The following is a 19,021-nucleotide window of genomic DNA, read 5'->3' on the forward strand; positions in this document are numbered from 1 at the left end:
CCTATAAGGACATCCAATAGTCAAAGGTTAACGAAATACAAATGGTAGAGAGAGAAATAGTCCTATAATTCTTATAACTACAACCGAAAACTTCTTACCTGGGAATATTGAAGGCTCATGTTAAAAGGAACCACCAGCTTTCATATGTTCTCATGTTCTGAGCAAGGAACTTAAACGTTAGCTTTCTTACATGGCACAAATTGCACTTTTGCTTTCTTCTCCAACACTTTGTTTTTGCATGATTTAAACCAAATGTAACATGTTTCATTATTTATTTGAGGCGTAATTGATTGTATTGATGTAATTATCATTATTACAACAACAAAAAAAGTAAAGAAATTGGCTGATTAATCAGTATCGGTATTGGTGTTGAAAAATCATAATCGGTCGACCTCTAATCAAGACTATGTTTACAGGCAGTGGCAACAGCGTGACTTTAGATCATTAGAAAGCATTCGCCAAAAGCCACAATACACCACAATGATTTCTGCAAATAGGTAACTACCACGGGAGTCCTCTTATATTTGGGAACTTTACAGTCCAATTGATCAAACAACCATTAAAAGGTATACTCTCTCTCACTCAGTTGCCTATTCACATCAACAACTGTTAGCCAGAGTGAGATGATCTTAAATATAATGAGGGAATAGTAAATAACACTCAAACTTTTTCAGCTTGTAGTTGGCCATCAATATTACACTGACACACAGGCCTGCTCACCCTTCTCCAGCTTGCCTGCCAATGCATGCTCGTCTCAACCCACATTTTGACAACTGATTGAGGAACATGCCTACATACCTGCCCATTTGACCAATGCCAAATATACTGAACAAAAATATAAATGCAACATGTAAAGTGTTGGTCCCACGTTTCATGAGTTGAAATAAAAGATCCCAGAAAATTGTCATATGCACAAAAAAAGCTTATTTCTCTCCAATTTTGTGCACAAATTAGTTTACATCCCTGTTAGTGAGCATTTCTCCATTGCCAAGACAATCCATCCACCTGACAGACGTGTCATATCAAGAAACTGATTCAACAGCATGATCATTACACAGGTGCACCTTGTGCTGGGGACAATAAAAGGCCACTAAAATGTGCAGTTTTGTGACAACACAATGCCACAGATGTCTCAATTTTCAATGGAGTGTGCAATTGGCATGCTGACTGCAGAAATGTCCACCAGAGCTGTTTGCAAGATCATTTCATATTAATTTCTCTACCATAAACCACCTCCAACATAATTTTCGAGAATCTGGTAGCATGTCCAACTGGCCTCACAACCGCAGACCGTGTAACAACACCAGCCTAGGACCTCCACATCAGGCTTCTTCACCTGCAGGATAGACTGAGACCAGCCACCCGGACAGCTGATGAAACTGGGGGTTTTGTAAAACCTAAGAATTTATTCACAAACTGTCAGAAACCATATCAGGGAAGCTCAACTCGTTATCCGCACCAGGGTCTTGACCTGTTTGCAGTTCGGCGTCGTGCTGGAGAAGTGTGCTTTTCACGGATGAATCCTGGCTTCAACTGTGGCAGATAGCGTATATGGGGCGGTTTGCTGATGTCAACGTTGAGAACTGAGTGCCCCATGGTGGCGGTGGGGTTATGGCATGGGCCATTCCATTATAGGCTGTGACTTACTTAGAATTAAATACAAACTTAACGAAAAATGACTTAAGTGCCTTTTAATACATTTTAGAAACAGGACTTTGGACAGTCTGTGGCTTCAAGCTCATGCGTTGGTGTCAGAAGAGCAGGCCAGCGGCGAATATGCTCTCCACACTTGCAGAGCTGGGGATGCTAAACACCCTTTTGGCCACTCTTGCTAGGTTAAGCTTATAGGTAGGCATACATGTTTTTAGGCTAAATAACCCCATAAAAATGTAAAGCTCCCTGAACAAAGTCAAGGTGAATCGCCGATTCCACTATTGTTGCTCAGCTAATGTTGCTCACAACACACAAAAGCACGTGTGCTACCTAACTGCCCAATTCCATCAGAATTACATTTTTAATGTAATTTTAGGAACAGGATAATCAGCTTGCAAACTAACATTGCTCGACTCCTTGCCTACATCGAATGAAATGCCATAACTCTGTAGCTGGTTACGTATTAAACAGCTTCTTACCTTATTATTTTGCCCGGTCAGATTCACTGATAGTCACAGGCAAACTGCATTCTTCACTTCTGTCGAGTTGGAGAAAATTCTACTGAAACATGTCCTAGGTCCGGCCACTCCCACTTAAACTGTGTAAGAAGCAAACCATCTAACTTATTCATTCGTTTTTTGTTGTTGTCAATGAACGCTATTCTGCCCTTGAGTTGCGTTCCCATGCAAAACTAGACAGATAGCTAACAACTAAGTCTTCAATAAAACTCCCAAGGCGTGACTTTTCTTGAATTAATATATTGAAACGTTTATGTTGTGAAACTGCAAAATACAGAAAAGAATATACTTTAGTGTTCAATTCACACCGACATACTGTAGCTGTACATTAAACATTTGAAGTTGCATAAATACAAAGCACGCGCTAAGGTACCATGCATCTGGCATGATGCCAAACCATATAGCTAATGCTCCTTTCATTACTCTAATAATGTATAACCATCTATGTAGAATAACAAAGCATATTACACTAAAAACAGTAACAAAACTACAGTATTGTATATTTTACAATTCGTTTGCATGACGCATGAGCAAAGTAATACAGCTAACGACATACACAAAAGACATTGCAATTTGTGGAGTAAATGCAACCAACATTGATATGTAAGAAACTCTATCAATAACAAGATTATCATCATTAGCTAAATGCTTGAATCGAACTTACAAACAAATATTTTTCCAAGGCTGAAGCGTGACAAGAAATAACTACATTGAAAGACCTGCACCGTAGCGTTGTTTGTAGCTGCTTCTATGCGTGCAAAACAAATTCTGAACTTCCCGTTTGCGTTGTCTTTCTAAGTACCAGAAAGCGCCACTAGGGGGCAAATAACACCATTGAACACAATGAAAATCCAATTTAACCATTGTAATAAAATAATCTGTTACCTTCTAACAGGATGGCAGCACAAACGCATTCACCCACGTAGAAATAGAATGATCATTCAATTTCTATGTTCATCACTGTGTGTGTGTATATGTGTATATATATATATATATATATATTTATTTTTTAATATCCGAAACATACAGTATACTTGCAGTGAAGCCGCTCAACAGCTACATCATACCAGTCATCCAACAGACTCCACTTCAGAGCGACACACAGAAGCATCCTGGGTCAATGCCCTGCTCAATGGCACGTTGGCAGATCTCCCACCAGGCCAAAAAACGTGAACCCGAACCCTCCAAGATCCCTCCACCGTTCCCCAATAGCTGTCCCTCAGCCATATGTTAATCACTTTGTAAATCTTGCTACAGAAGATGAATTATCTCAACCCCCCAAAAAAGAAGTTGAAATATCTACCTAACACAAAAAAATTGTCCAGATAGTTTTCTTGAATAAGGCAGATAACGTTAGAGGGTATAATATCCATTGCAGACAGATGTTTTGTTTCTGATATTGTTACGACGTTACTAAAACTATTACATTTACATATTTTATGGATAGATTGTGGTGCAATATTCAAAGTTACCACTGTATGTCGCTGCTTGTAGTAACTGCACACACGAGCTTTTACCCACGGCCGCTGTTCAAGTACGCACCACTTCTGTCTATCAGTGCAATAAACAACTGCTAGCACACACGGACGCAGAACAAACCCTTCCCGAACAATTGCCACAATAAAACAAAAATATCGCAATTAGCTACATCTCCACCCGATCCTAATGAAGGATCTCCGGCCTGACTGACTAGGAGATGGGAATACTTAACATAATAGACCAGGTAGGTAACGCGAATTAAAGCTAGTTTACGGTCGGTATTCCTTTTGGAAACCGTTGTTTTCTTTTTATCACTGTTTCCTTATGAGGGCGGGTTTGATAGATAGCTAGCTAACGTTAGCTTGCTAGGTCTCGCTAACTACGTATGGTGCTTGGCCTAAGCTCGTTTATGTCCATTTTAACGATACAGTGTAATCACATTTTACATGCTCCAATAAAATGAAGTATAACGTGGGACTGTATTGTTTGCTAAAAGTATATCCGCTGATTTGTTCGCTTGCTAATGCCTAACTACTAAATGTGGCAATATCATGTACACACCAGCTTTCCTAACCAGGCTATCATCCCATAGCTAACGTAGTTAGCTGGTATCGGTATGGACGATGACATTAAGAATAGTAGCCAGCTATCTATCTGGCTAAGCATTTGGGATTTTTATGTTCAGTATGAACAACTTGTTTAGACGTCAATAACCAACAAATAGGAGTAATGACGGTCACATTCTTAGCCAACTAGCTGACAGCTATAGGAAACTAGCTATCTAGGTCGATACGTCGTCGCTGCAGTCCGCATTAGTTAGTTATGGACTGGGCTGTCACTACTGTGTTGGTAAAGTCTCGAGCTAACTGGACATAATTGTGTATTCCGCTAACTTTTTATAGTTGCATGTGGTACAGAAATGCAATCAGTTGTTACGATTGAATTACTGCGTGCGTGAGGCGTTTTCCAATTCCAAGCGAAGTATGTTGTGTTGGGGGCACGCAGCTAACGTTGCCACATATGACAAGTAGTGTCTGTCTGTTTAACAATTCCCAGTCAAGTGGATAGCTAGCTAATGTCATTCATCCACCCCGTGTTATCAGGGAAGCGTCACACATTTTATAGCGTAATACCCAGATCCCACACTTGTCTATGACAATGACCTCTTATAATATCAACTTGCATGATGCAGCAGCACAATGCAAAGAAGTTTGCAAGAAATTGGACCAGATAACTCAGGTCCATTCTATATCAATCTGAACATATTTTAATGTGTCTTTCAGACTTTGCTGGTCCAGGCTATATTTAGCCGAAATGCAGAGGAAGTGAAGTTTTTGTTGCACAAGAATGAAGAAGTCAATGCACTGGTAAGATGGCTCTCTACACATTAACATGACCCTGTGTGAATCAATTTTCTCCACACCTCCTATGGTACCCATACTAGACACTTTCTTAATGGGCCAGCCAGTTAAACAGCAAGGGATTACCTCTCCAATCCTCAACAGGCTTTGACCTCCTGTGCATGTGACCTAAAATGTTGATTTGATTTGACCTTCCTGTCAACTGTGAATCAGATATAGTTAACTCCACAGAGTAAATAAATAATGCTATGTGGAGCAGTAATTTTATACCCACAGTATTTCACACTTCAGATTCTTGGTCGCAGATTTCAATAGTATCTGTGCATGTTCTCTTCAAGAACCATCTTGAGTGTAAGCTGTATTTTGTGTGTGTGTGGTTGCATTGCACGCAAGTGCATATGCCCCATGTATTTGAAGACAAGGAAAATATTAGCTTACGGTTAAGGGATCGATTGGCCGATCAGTCTAGATTCCTCACTCGTTCAGTCCACCCCTCTGGTAATCAGACCAGCTGGCTGTCAGGAGCCCTGACACCATTCTCTAGGTACACTAAATACACACACAGCCAGTCTTAACATTTAGTTTTACAGGTGCTGAAACAGGGCAAGGTGAGGCCACCTAATGTGAATAGGGGTCTGTAGAAAGTGCAAAGGAACTTCTACAGTGGAGATGAAGGGGTCGCAAATTGCTGAGTGCATGCTTTCAATCAGCATTGGTTCAAATATGGCTTGGTGCCAATATGTAAAATCAGTAGCTGCAATTTGTTAAATGTCACAACAACCTAAATCAGTTTCTATTGTATATTAAAATATTTTGCATTTACAATGGAGTCAATATTTGTCAGAGGTCAAATATTATATCACTGTCAATACTTAGTTGAAGCCACAAGCCCTGGGGCTATTCAATCACTGCTTCAAGTCAAAGAAGACATTCTGTTCTACCACAGCAAAAGTTATATGCAGTTGAGCTCCCTTTGCTTCACTTTCACATGGTTAACATTGTTTTGATTCCTACATGCATCCAAACATGAATTATTGCTGTGCAAGATAACATTTTTGACTTGTACGCCCAAAACCCACAGGGATACTTGTCCCGGAGGCCCAAAATCCTCAAACGGCTTCCTCCTCCAGTCAGTGAATGAATGATGCGTATGGAGAATAAGACAGTAATTTCCTTACTAGGGCTGCGAGGGTGAGACCGGGCCTGAGCCCTCATTCCCCACACGCCTCCCTTCCTTCCTTTCACTGTCATGAGTCATTCACTGGTGGGTTTACACTGCACACACACATTCCAGTACGGAGGACAGGGTCCATTAACAGGCTATAGATGCCTGAGCAATTTTACTTACTGAGGTGGATTTCAAGCCCTTTCGGTTTACAGAATGAAACAAATAAAATCTGATCTTGCTCCCTGCCACATTTGTATATACAGCATACCTAATCTCAATTAATCATTTTCTGTGAAAAAAAGTTCATACTGAATATTCTGGGGAGACGGGCTACAGGCCATCATCTATGACATACCTTTTTACTTGAGTTTTTTGCAGGATGGCTATTTCTTTCTGTATTTTCAATATCCTGTAATTAAAAGCTATTTTATGTAGTTGGTTTCAAGTTCAAACCTATTAGCAGCGGCATTACGTTTTATATTCTCGGCCTTTGAGGTGTATCGTTCAACTTGCTGTTTGTTTTTAATACAATGATGTGATCAAAACCAACTGTGGGCTTTAATCTGGGTTCTTGCTGACTCTTTCTCTAACTGTGCTCTCCCTCCTCAGGACCAAGAACGCCGTACTCCCTTACATGCTGCTGCGTGTTTGGGCGACGTTCACATTATGGACCTCCTCATTAATTCAGGTAACGTTCTCCAGCATGAGTCAGACACTTTTCAGAGTGATTTGCATTATTCACTCAATTATCCCTATCATATTATGGAATAAAGGTTCATCTCATTATCTGTTAGAATATCAACCAGCATTGAAACCCTTCCCTATAGTCAGAGGTTGATAAGCCCTATCCTAAATGAATATACTGCTAATGAAACCAGATACGTGTGCAAATGTCACTGACCATCTGAGATCTGAGGGGCATTGTGATTAGCTGAATGTGCAGTTGAGCTGAAAGCTACAGAATGGTTGACTTGAGTTTTCTCTCGCTCTCTCAGGTGCTAGTGTTAATGCTAAGGATCAAGGCTGGCTGACACCCCTGCATCGGGCAGCTGCCTCACGGAATGAAGTAAGACCATGATGCTAAGTATTATATGTAAATCCTTCTACAGTCATTTCACTTGAATTCCTCATCAGTCTTAATAGCATTGCTCAGCTTTTGAAATTAATTTGCATACTTATAACCCATCACCTCCTTTCTTGAATGAGTATCTATATGAATGTCAGTGATAGTCACACTCCTCATCCTTTTTATTTATTCTCCTTCTGTCTTTCCCAGAAGGCTGTGGGGCTGCTTCTGAAGCAGGATGCGGAGGTCAATCTGCGAGATAAGTTTTGGCAGACGCCGTTGCATGTAGCGGCGGCGAACCGGGCCACACGCTGCGCTGAGGCCCTAATCCCCAAGCTGAGCAGCCTGAACGTAGCAGACCGCTCCGGCAGGACAGCTCTGCACCATGCAGCACACAGTGGCCACGTGGAGGTTAGGGGTCATAGGGTGGAGGGTTATGAGTAACACTGAAATGGCACCCAATCCCCTATATAGTGCACTACTTTTGACCAGGGCCCGCATAGGGTCCACTATATAGGGGATTGGTGCCAATTCAGACGTAGCCTAGGTGATTAACTGTTCATCCTCTACTCAGAAAGGTGTCTTGAGTGTGCTGGTTTTAACTCACTATCTCCTGTCTGTTTCCAGATGGTGAATTTGCTCCTCAACAAAGGGGCAAACTTGAGTGCCAGCGATAAGAAGGAGAGGCAGCCAATCCACTGGGCCGCATACCTCGGTGGGTGGGACCTTAGAACGAACACATTTCCTGAAAGTAGCTTGGTTTCCATCCAATTTGCGACAGATTTGAATGCGAATATTCTGAAATCTGCATAGAAAAATATGGGCATTTTCCCTCCAGAGATGTTTCCATCAAACAGACTTTTTGCAGATTAAAGGCTGTACGTGATGACATTGTGCATATAAAAATAACTTTTGCTGTTAAATTCCCATGTATCGAATGAAAAAATACAAGTTAAATGGATTTCCATGGCATTTTCTCAAGAACTGTAGCAAATGTACCCACTCTGGTCTTGGCACATGCACTCTAGCCAACAGCTCGCATATTCTTATGGATAAGAGCAATATTATTTTTATTTGTCAAATGACAGTCAAGCATCGATCATCATGTCACCAGAATAAGACCCTCAATATTTTTTGGAAAGGAGCATCAAGCTCATCACCTTGCACTTTCACCTCCTGTGAAGTTCATCATAACTTATTTCATCTGTAGCCTAATAAACTGCATGCTTTCCCGAGTCGTAGTGGGAGGACCACAGAACATATTGCGTGACTCCAAGTTTACTTCATTATGATGGTTATTATATTAATATTTGCGCATAAAGGCATTTCCACCACAATTTCTAGCATAATTAATTTTACAGATGCGTTTATAAAATTGTCCCGGCATTTCATGTTTCCATAAGTCCGGTCTTCACTTTTTTCATGCGTCAGGTAATTCAGCCGCATTAAATGAGGTCACTTACACTTCTCTCATTGGTCTGAGCAAAGGCACTGTGCACTGAGCAGACTCCCTGATCTACAAATCAACTTGCATTCTAGACTTCCCATCAAGGCATCTTCATATACAGTGCATTTGGGAAAGTATTTGGATCCCTTGACTTTTTCCACATTTTGTTATGTTACAGCCTTATTCTAAAATTATTTAAATAAAACACATTTCCCCATCAATCTACACACAATAACCCATAATGATAAAGAGAATACATGTTTTTAGAAATGTTTGCTATTTTTCTTTAAATAAATGAATGAAATCAGTATTCAGACCTTTTACTCCGTACTTGGTTGAAGCACCTTTCGTAGCGATTACAGTCTTGAGTCTTGGGTATGACGCTACAAGCTTTGCACACCTGTATTTGGGGAGTTTCTCCCATTCCTCTCTGCAGATCCTCTCGAGCTCTGTCAGGTTGGATGGGGAGCGTCGCTGCACAGCTATTTTCAGGTCTCTCCAGAGATGTTCGATCGGATTCAAGTCCAGGCTCTGGCAGGGCCACTCAAGGACATTCAGAAACTTGTCCCGAAGCCACTCTTGGTCTGTCTTGGTTCTCATGGTCTGCATCCTTTAGGTGCCTTTTGGCTGCGAGCTCTAGGAATAGTCTTGGTGGTTCCAAAATTCTTCCATTTTAAGAATGATGGAGGCCCCTGTGTTCTTGGGGACCTTCAATGCTGCAGACATTTTTTGGTACCCTTCCCCAGATCTGTGCCTCGACACAATCTTGTCTCGGAGCTCTACGGACAATTTCTTTGACCTCATGGCTTGGTTTTTGCTCTAACATGCACTGTCAACTGTGGGACCTTATATCATCATGTGTGTGTCTTTCCAAATCATGTCCAATCAATTGAATTTACCACAGGTGGACTCCAAGTTGTAGAAACTTCTCAAGGATGATCAATGGAAACAGGATGCACCTGAGCTCAATTTCGAGTCTCATAGCAAAGGGTCTGAATACTTATGTAAATAAGGTATTTCTGTTTATTTTTAATACATTTGCAAAAATGTACGAAAACCTGTTTTCGGTTTGTAATAATGGGGTATTGTGGGTAGATTGAGGGGATTTATTTATTTTTTAATCAATTTTAGAATAAGGCTGTAACGTAACCAAATGTGGAAAAAGTCAAGGGGTCTGAATACTTTCCAAATACACTCTACAAAGATAAGAGAATCTTTGCTGAATCACATATCCTCACGCACAAGCAGAAGATTGACTTGAGTTCCCGCTCAGCCCAGTCAAAACTGTTCGCTGCTCTGGCTCCCCAATGGTGGAACACACTCCCTCACGACGCCAGGACAGCGGAGTCTATCACCACCTTCCGGAGACACCTGAAACCCCACCTCTTTAAGGAATACCTAGGATAAGATAAAGTAATCCTTCTCACCCCCCTTAAAAGATTTGGATGCACTATTGTAAAGTGGCTGTTCCACTGGATGTCATAAGGTGAATGCACCAATTTGTAAGTCGCTCTGGATAAGAGCGTCTGCTAAATGACTTAAATGTAATGTAAATGTAATGTAAATGATTTCATTAACCTATCTGTGTGTGTCTGTATATGTTCCATGATTGTATGGTTGTCTCCTCTTCCCTCAGGGCATCTGGAGATCGTGAAGCTACTGGTGTCGCGGAGTGCGGACGCCATGTGCAGGGACAAGCGAGGTTATACCCCGCTCCACGCCGCAGCTGCCAGCGGCCAGATCGAGGTGGTCAAGTACCTGCTGCGGCTGGGGTCAGAGGTGAGGGGTCAGGGAGTGAGGCTCCATCAGGTCACCATCATATGGTCACTCCATGTGTCAGGTGGTTTCCTATTGTTGAAATGTGCTTGTTGTTATATGGTCTGGAGATAAAAAACATCCCCAAACCCACCATAATCTCTAGTTGTTGTGTAATTTCTACCTTCTCTTTATCTCTGCGTCAGATTGACGAGCCCAACACTTTTGGGAACACAGCGCTCCACATGGCGTGCTACACAGGCCAGGAGGCGGTTGCCAACGAGCTGGTGAACCGAGGCGCCAACGTCAACCAGCCAAACCAGCGCGGCTGCACGCCGCTGCACCTGGCTGCTGTCTCCACCAACGGGGCGCTTTGCCTCGAGCTGCTAGTTAACAACGGTGCTGATGTCAACGTGCAGGTCAGTTCGAGTAGGCTGGGAAAAAAGGGATTGGTTGCACCGCAAATGGCACCCTATTCCTTATATAGTGCACAAATGTGTATATACATTACCTTGCAATAGTATTCACCCCCTTGGCTTTTTTTCTATTTTGTTGCATTACAACCTGTCATTGAAATATATTTTTATTTGGGTTTCATGTAATGGACATATACAAAATAGTCCAAATTGGTGAAGTGAAATGGAAAAAATAACTTGTTTCAAAAAATTCCTAAAATTTCAAACGGAAAAGTGGTGCTTGCATTCACCCCCTTTGCTATGAAGCCTCTAAATAAGATCTGGTGCAACAAATTACATTCAGAAGTCACATAATTAGTTAAATAAAGTCCACCTGTGTGCAATCTAAGGGTCACATGAACGCAGTATATATACACCTGTTCTGAAAGGTCTCAGAGTCTGCAACACCACTAAACAAGGGGCACCACCAAGCAAGCGGCACCATGAAGACCAAGGAGCTCTCCAAACAGGTCAGGGACAAAGTTGTGGAGAAGTACAGATCAGGGTTGGGTTATATAAAAAAAAAAATCTGAAACTTGGAACATCCCACGGAGCACTATTTAAATCCATTATTTAAACATTTGAAAGACTATGTCACCACAACAAACCTGCCAAGAGAAGGCCGCACACCAAAACTCATGGACCAGGCAAGGAGGGCATTAATCAGAGGAGCAACAAAGAGAACCCCGAAGGAGCTGTAAAGCTCCACAGCGGAGATTGGAGTATCTGTCAATAGGACCACTTTAAGCCGTACACACCATAGAACTGGGCTTTATGGAAGAGTGGCCAGAAAAAAGCCATTGCTTAAAGAAAAAAATAAGCAAACACATTTGGTGTTTGCCAAAAGGCATGTGGGAGACTCCCCAAACATATGGAAGAAGGTACTCTGGTTAGATGAGACTAAAATGTAGCTTTTTGTCCATCAAGGAAAACGCTATGTCTGGCGCAAACCCAACACCTCCCATCACCCCAGGAACAGCATCCCCACAGTGAAACATGGTGGTGGCAGCATCATGCTGTGAGGATGTTTTTCATCTACAGAGACTGGGAAACTGGTCAGAATTGAAGGAATTATGGATGGCGCTAAATACAGGGAAATTCTTGAGGGAAACCTGTTTCAGTCTTCCAGAGATTTTAGACTGTGAAGGAGGTTCACCTTCCAGCAGGACAATGACCCTAAGCATACTGCTAAAGCAACACTCGAGTGGTTTAAGGGGAAACATTTAAATGTCTTGGAATGGCCTAGTCGAAGCCCAGACCTCAATCCAATTGAGAATCTGTTTTATGACTCTCTTTGGTGAAATAGTCCTTACTTTGCCTGTAGGTGTGTTGGGTCATTGCCCTGTTGAAAACCAAATAATAGTTCCACTAAGCGCAAACCAGATGGGATGACTTATAGCTGCAGAATGCTGTGGTAGCCATGCTGGTTAAGTGTGCCTTGAATTCTAAATAAATCACTGGCAGTGTCACCAGCAATGCACCATCACATCTCCTCCATGCTTCACGGTGGGAACCCAACTCTGCGTCTCACAAAGACTGCAGTTGAAACTAAAAATCTCAAATTCGAACTCATCAGACCAACAGACAGAGTTCCACCAGTCTAATGGCCATTGCTCGTGTTTCTTGGCCCAAGCAAGTCTCTTCTTATTGGAGTTCTTTGGTAGCTGTTTCTTTGCAGCAATTTGACCACAAAGGCCTGATTCACACAGTGTCCTATGAACAGTTGATGTAGAAATGTGTCTGTTACTTGAACTGTGAAGCATTTATTTGAGCTGCAATCTGAAGTGAAGTTAACTCTAATGAACTTAACCCCTGCAGCAGAGGCTTCCTTTCCTGTGGCAGTACTCATGAGAGCCAGATACATCATAGCGCTTGATGGTTTTTGCGACTGCTCTTGAAGAAACTTTCAAAGTTATTGAAATTTTTCGGATTTACTGACCTTCATGTCTTAAAGTGGACTCTCTTTGCTTATTAGAGTTGCCATGATATGGACTTGGTATTTTACCAAATAGGCCTATCTTCTGTATACCACCCCTACCTATCTTGTCACAACACAATTGATTGGCCCAAACGCAGGAAAGAAATTCCACAAATGGACCTTTAACAAGGCACAACTGTTAATTGAAATGCATTCCAGGTGACTACCTCATGAAGCTGGCTGAGAGAATGCCACAGTGTGCAAAGCTGTCATCAAGGCAAAGGGAGGCTACTTTGAATAATTTCAAATATAACATATATTTAGATTTGTAGCACGTTTTTGGTTACCTCTTAATTTCGTGTTATTTCAAAGTTTTGATGTCTTTATTGTTATTCTACAATGTAGACAATAGTAAAAAATAAAGAAAAACCCTTGAATGAGTAGGTGTGTCCATACTTTTGACTGGTACTGTATATACAGTGCATTTGGAAAGTATTCAGACCCATTCCCCTTTTCCACATTTTGTTACTTTACAGCCTTATTCTAAAATGGATTTTTTAAAATTCTTACAAATCTACACAATACTATAATAAAGACATTTCGAAAAAAGGTTTTTGTTCATTTGAGCAAATCTATTACAAATTAACTGTATTTTTAAGTAGTCAGACCCTTTATTATGAGACTCGAAATTGAGCTCAGGTGCATCCTGTTTCCATTGATCATCCTTGATGTTACGACAGCTTGATTGGATTTGACCTGTGGTGAATTCAATTGATTGGACATGATTTGGAATGGCACACACCTGTCTATGTAAGGTCCCACTGTTGACAGTTTATGTCAGAGCAAAAACCAAGCCATGAGGTCAAAGGAATTGTCCGTAGAGCTGAGACAGGATTGTGTCGAGGCACAGATCTGGTGAAAGGTACCAAAACATTTCTGCAGCATTGAAGGTCCCCATGAACACAGTGGACTACATCATTCTCAAATGGAAGAAGTTTGAAACCACCAAGACTCTTCCAAGAGCTGGCTTCCCGGCCAAACTGAGCAATCGGGGAGAAGAGACCTTGTCAGGGAGGTGACCAAGAACCCGATGGTCATTCTGACAGAGCTCCGGAGTTCCTCTGTGGAGATTAGAGAACCTTCCAGAAGGACAACCATCTTGGAGTTAGCCAAAAGGCACCTAAAGACTCAGACGATGAGAAACAAAATTCTCTAGTTTGATGAAACCAAGATTGAACTCTTTGGCCTGAATGTCAAGCGTCACCAGGAGGAAACCTGGCACCATCCCTATGGTGAAGCATGGTGGTGGCAGCATCATGCTTTGAGGTTGTTTTTCAGTGGCCGGGACTGGGAGACTCGTCAGGAATGAGGAAAAGATGAACAGTGTGCAATACAGAAAGATCCTTGATTAAAACCTGCTCCAGGGCACTCAGGACCTCAGACTGGGGCTAAGGTTCATCTTCCAACAGGACAACAACCCTAAGCACACAGCTAAGACAATGCAGGAGTGGCTTTGGGGCAAGTCTCTGAATGTTCTTGAGTGGCCCGGACTTGAACCAGATGTAACATCTCTGGAGAGACCTGAAAATAGCTGTGCAGCGATGCTCCTTATCCAACCTGACAGAGCTCGAGGGGATCTGCAGAGATAAATGGGAGAAACTCCCCAAATACAGGTGTGCCAAGCTTGTAGCGTCATACCCAAGAAGACTCAGCTGTAATCACAGCCAAAAGTGCTTAAACAAAGTACTGAGTAAAAAGTCTGGTTACTTATGTAAATGTAGTATTTCCTGTTGTATTTTTTTTTTTACATTTGCAAAAAATGTCTAAACTTGTTTCTGCTTTGTCGTTTTAATGAATTTCCGAATAAGACTGTAACGAAACCAAAAATGTTCAAGTCAAGGGTCTGAATACTTTCTGAATGCACTGTGTGTGTGTGTATGTACAGTGGGCTCCAAAATTACTGGCACCCCTGACTGGCAATGCACAAACAATACTTAAAAAAACATAAACAATATAATTATAGAGAAACTCAAAATACCAACGTGAGAAATACTGTACTTTATTAATGTTTCAATGGAAACAACCAAAATCATTCAATTATTTAATACAAAATAAATGTAACCAAATTCAAGGTTTCATAATTATTGACGCTCCTCATTTAGTACTTAGTGCAACCACCTCTGGCAAGGATAACAGCATGGAGTGTTTTCCTGTAATGTTTGACAAGGTTATGGAACACATTTGGAGGGATTTTGGACCATTCCTCTATGCAGATCCTTTCAAGATCCTTCACATTATTGGGTTTGCTTTTATCAACTGCCCTCTTCCACTCAGCCCACAGGTATTCGATTGGATTGAGGTCCGGCGACTGAGATGGCCATGGCAGAACATTGATTTTGTTGTCACAGAACCATTTTTGTGTGGATCTTGAGGTATGTTTCGGGTTATTGTCTTGTTGGAAAGTCCACCTAAGGCCAAGTCCCAGCCTTCTGCCAGAGGGAACCAGATTGTCAGCCAAAATTGCCTGATACTTGGTAGAATTCATTATGCCATCAATCTCAACCAGTGCCCCTGGACCTCTGGAATTAAAACAGCCCCAAAACATCACTGCCCCCCCTCCATATTTCACCGTGGGTATGAGGTGCCTCTCCTTGTATGCATCTCTGTTTCGACGCCAAACATGCAAATCTGTATCTGACAAAAACGTTCAATTTTGGTCTCATCTGACCAGAGCACCTTCTTCCAGTCATAATTTAAACGATGTTTGGCAAACTCCAAGCGCTTGCGTCTGTGTCTTGGGGTCATTAAGGGCTTTCTTCTGGCAAACCTTCCAAAGAGCCTGTGGATGTGGAGGTGGCGTCTGATGGTGCTTTTTGAAACCTGGTGACCCAAAAACTCCACCAAGGCCTGCAATTCTTTCACAGTGATTCTTGGGGATTTTGTTGCTTCTCTCACCATCCTCCAATGTATTTGTGTCCTCTACCCGTGAGGTTTTCAACTGTTCCATGTCTTTTTGAATTTTCTAATAATTGCCCTGACAGTGCTCAGTGGTATATTCAATTGTTTGTGGATCTTCTTGGAGCCATTTCTAGATTTATGAAGTCTACGACCATCTGTCTGTTTTGAACTGACAGTTCTATTGTTTTCTTTATAGTGTTGGATGACAAAGGGATATTGCATGGCTGTTACCTCATTTTGATGCCCTAGTGAGACAGGAAGTGATGTAATGGCTCAATATAGTTCCTTAAGACTTAGATAAACTTAAATACATGGAGTTTAATTTGTGGTTTAATTTTGGTAGATGTTATTTACAATAATCTTTAAGAGTGCCATTAATTGTGAAACCATGATTTGGGAAGACATAGATTTTTAATTAAATCAATAAATAATTTTGTTTGGTTCCATTGAAACATTAATAAAGTACAGTATTTCTTACATGTTGGTATTTTGATTTTATCCCAATAATTATATTGTTTATATTTGTTTAAGCATTGTTTGTGCATTGCCAGTGCCAGTAATTTTGGAGCCCGCTGTATATACACTAGCGTTCAGAAGTTTGGGGTCACTTAGAAATGTCCTTGTTTTCCATGAAATGAGTTGCAAAATGAATAGTAAATATAGTCAAGACGTTGAAATGGTTATAAATAATGATTTTTAAAAATGTAAATAATTGTGTCCTTCAAACTTAGCTTTTGTCAAAGAATCCTCCATTTGCAGCCATTACAGCCTTGCAGACCTTTGGCATTCTAGTTATCAATTTGTTGAGGTAATCTGAAGAGATTTAACCAGATTTAACCCCATACTTCCTGAAGCATCTCCCACAAATTGGATTGGCTTGATGGGCACTTCTTACGCACCATACAGTCAAGCTGCTCCCACAACAGCTCAAGAGATCCGGTGACTGTGCTGGCCACTCCATTATAGAAAGAATACCAGCTGACTGCTTTTTCCCTAAATAGTTATTGCGTAGTTGGGAGCTGTGCTTTGGGACATTGTCCTGTTGTAGGAGGAAATTGTCTCCAATTAAGCGCTGTCCACAGGGTATGGAATTGGACTCCAAAATTGAGTGATAGCATTTCTTCTTCAAGATCCCTTTTACACTGTTCAAATCTCCCACTTTATGACCACCAAAGGACCCCCAGACCATCACTTTGCCTCCACCATGCTTGACAGATGGTGTCAAGCACTCCTCAAGCTTCTTTTCATTTTTTCTGCATCTCGTGAGTGTTTTTCTTTGTGATCCGAACACCTCAAACTTAGATTCGTCTGTCCATAACACTTTTTTCCAATCTTCCTCTGTCCAGTGTCTCTGTTCTTTTGCCCATCTTAATCTTTTATTTTTATTGGCCAGACTGAGATATGGCTTTTTCTTTGCAACTCTGCCTAGAAGGCCAGCATCCCGGAATCACCTCTTCGCCGTTGACGAGCCTTTACTCTAACCCACAAATGCTGACGCTCCAGATACTCAACTAGTCTAAAGAAGGCCAGTTTTATTGCTTCTTTAATTAGCACAACAGTTGTCAGCTATGCTAACATAATTGCAAAAGGGCTTTCAATTAGCCTTTTTAAAATGATAAACTTGGATTAGCTAACACAACGTACCATTGGAACACAGGAGTGATGGTTGCTGATAATGGGTCTCTGTACGCCGGTAGTGTATATGCACAAGCACAATGTGTAAAAAACATTAGGAACACCTGCTCTTACTATGACATGGACTAACCATTTGAAAGCTAAGATCCTTTATTGATGTCACTTAAATCCTCTTCAATCAATGTAGATGATGGGGAGACAAGTTTAAAAAAAAAAAAAACATTTTTAAGCTTGAGACATGTATGGGTGCCATTCAGAGGGTGAATGGGCAAGACATAAGATTTAAGTGCCGTAGAACTTTGTAGGGTAGTAGGTGTCATCAAGGCACAACGTTTTTCTTCACGCTCAACAGTTTCCCGTGTGTATCAAGAATGGTCCACCGTCCCAAATGTCCTCCAGCCTACTTGACACAATTGTGGGAAGCATTGGAATCAACATGGGCCAGCATCCCTGTGGAACACTTTTGACACCTTGTAGAATCCATGCCCCAACAAAATGAGGCTCTTCTGAGAGCAAAAGGGGGTGCAACTCAATATTAGTACATTATATGTGTGTATATGGAATGCCGTTTGGGACGCGGTCTCAGTCAACAGAGGTTTAAGATAACTTAATTATTTACCTAACAATGAACTGTTTTTGTGTGTTCTCTTTCTCTCAGAGTAAAGAAGGGAAGAGTCCTTTGCACATGGCCGCTATTCACGGGCGCTTCACTCGCTCCCAAATCCTTATCCAAAACGGTAACCACACACACACATCCAAAATAATAGTAATATTTGCAATATTATAAAAATTAATACAACATTATCACACACTACACAATGATAGGGTGTTTGTGAAAAGTGCCTGCAGTATTTTGGGTAACAAACTTCTATTGAAGTGCACCACCCAAACATACCCAACACTCATCCCCACCAGCCCATAGCAACCACCAACTCCAACAGCCACATAGCTTCTCATAGCTGTGTCAAAAACAATATTGTGCAATTTTCCTCTGTCCCGACCACTTCCCCTCTCTCCTCTGTGTGCAGGTGGGGAGATCGACTGTGTAGATAAATATGGCAATACTCCTCTTCACGTTGCTGCTAAGCACGGCCACGAGCTGCTGATCAGCACCCTGATGACTAATGGTGCTGACACGGCCAGGTGAGAGAGACACGCACACACACACACAATCAGGTGAGTGACGGAACAGACACAGAAATCCACTGTAGACGTTCTTTATGGCAAAAGCAGAATGTCTCTTCTGCATTTCAGAGGATCAGCTCTCACATTACTTATGCAACATAATGGACCTCTCAACAAAACTAGCAGCAAAACTCAAATCTCTCCTACACTGAACAAAAATATAAACGCATGTAAACGCATGTAAATCGTTGGTGCCACTTTTCATGAGCTGAGTTTTCCTCAAAAATGTTGTGCACAACTTTTGTTTATATACATGTTGGTGAGCATTTCTCCTTTGCCAAGCGAATCCATCCACCTGACAGGTGTGGAATATCAAGAAGCTGATTAAACAACATCATTATAGGTCACTCTATAATGTGCTGTTTTGTCACACAACACAATGCCATAGATGTCTCAAGTTTGTAGGGAGCATGCAGTTGGCAT

At 41.5% G+C, this 19,021-nt stretch overlaps 1 protein-coding gene across 2 annotated transcripts in view; it reads left to right on the plus strand.

Moving 5' to 3' along the window:
- The first annotated feature begins 3,698 nt into the window (after positions 1-3,698).
- Positions 3,699-19,021, plus strand: part of LOC118400417 (serine/threonine-protein phosphatase 6 regulatory ankyrin repeat subunit C-like) — a 45,028-nt gene continuing 29,705 nt past the window's right edge. For both annotated transcript variants that reach the window (XM_035797266.2, XM_035797267.2), the window contains exons 1-10: positions 3,699-3,894; positions 4,934-5,017; positions 6,789-6,867; positions 7,175-7,245; positions 7,456-7,656; positions 7,873-7,960; positions 10,329-10,471; positions 10,654-10,866; positions 18,072-18,150; positions 18,442-18,556. In XM_035797266.2, the coding sequence (XP_035653159.1) occupies positions 3,868-3,894; positions 4,934-5,017; positions 6,789-6,867; positions 7,175-7,245; positions 7,456-7,656; positions 7,873-7,960; positions 10,329-10,471; positions 10,654-10,866; positions 18,072-18,150; positions 18,442-18,556 (1,100 nt within the window). In that variant the 5' untranslated portion in view covers positions 3,699-3,867. The remainder of the gene's footprint in view (positions 3,895-4,933; positions 5,018-6,788; positions 6,868-7,174; positions 7,246-7,455; positions 7,657-7,872; positions 7,961-10,328; positions 10,472-10,653; positions 10,867-18,071; positions 18,151-18,441; positions 18,557-19,021) is intronic.

The sequence above is a fragment of the Oncorhynchus keta genome, chromosome 21 (genome assembly GCF_023373465.1).
Source record: "Oncorhynchus keta strain PuntledgeMale-10-30-2019 chromosome 21, Oket_V2, whole genome shotgun sequence".
Taxonomy (NCBI): domain Eukaryota; kingdom Metazoa; phylum Chordata; class Actinopteri; order Salmoniformes; family Salmonidae; genus Oncorhynchus; species Oncorhynchus keta.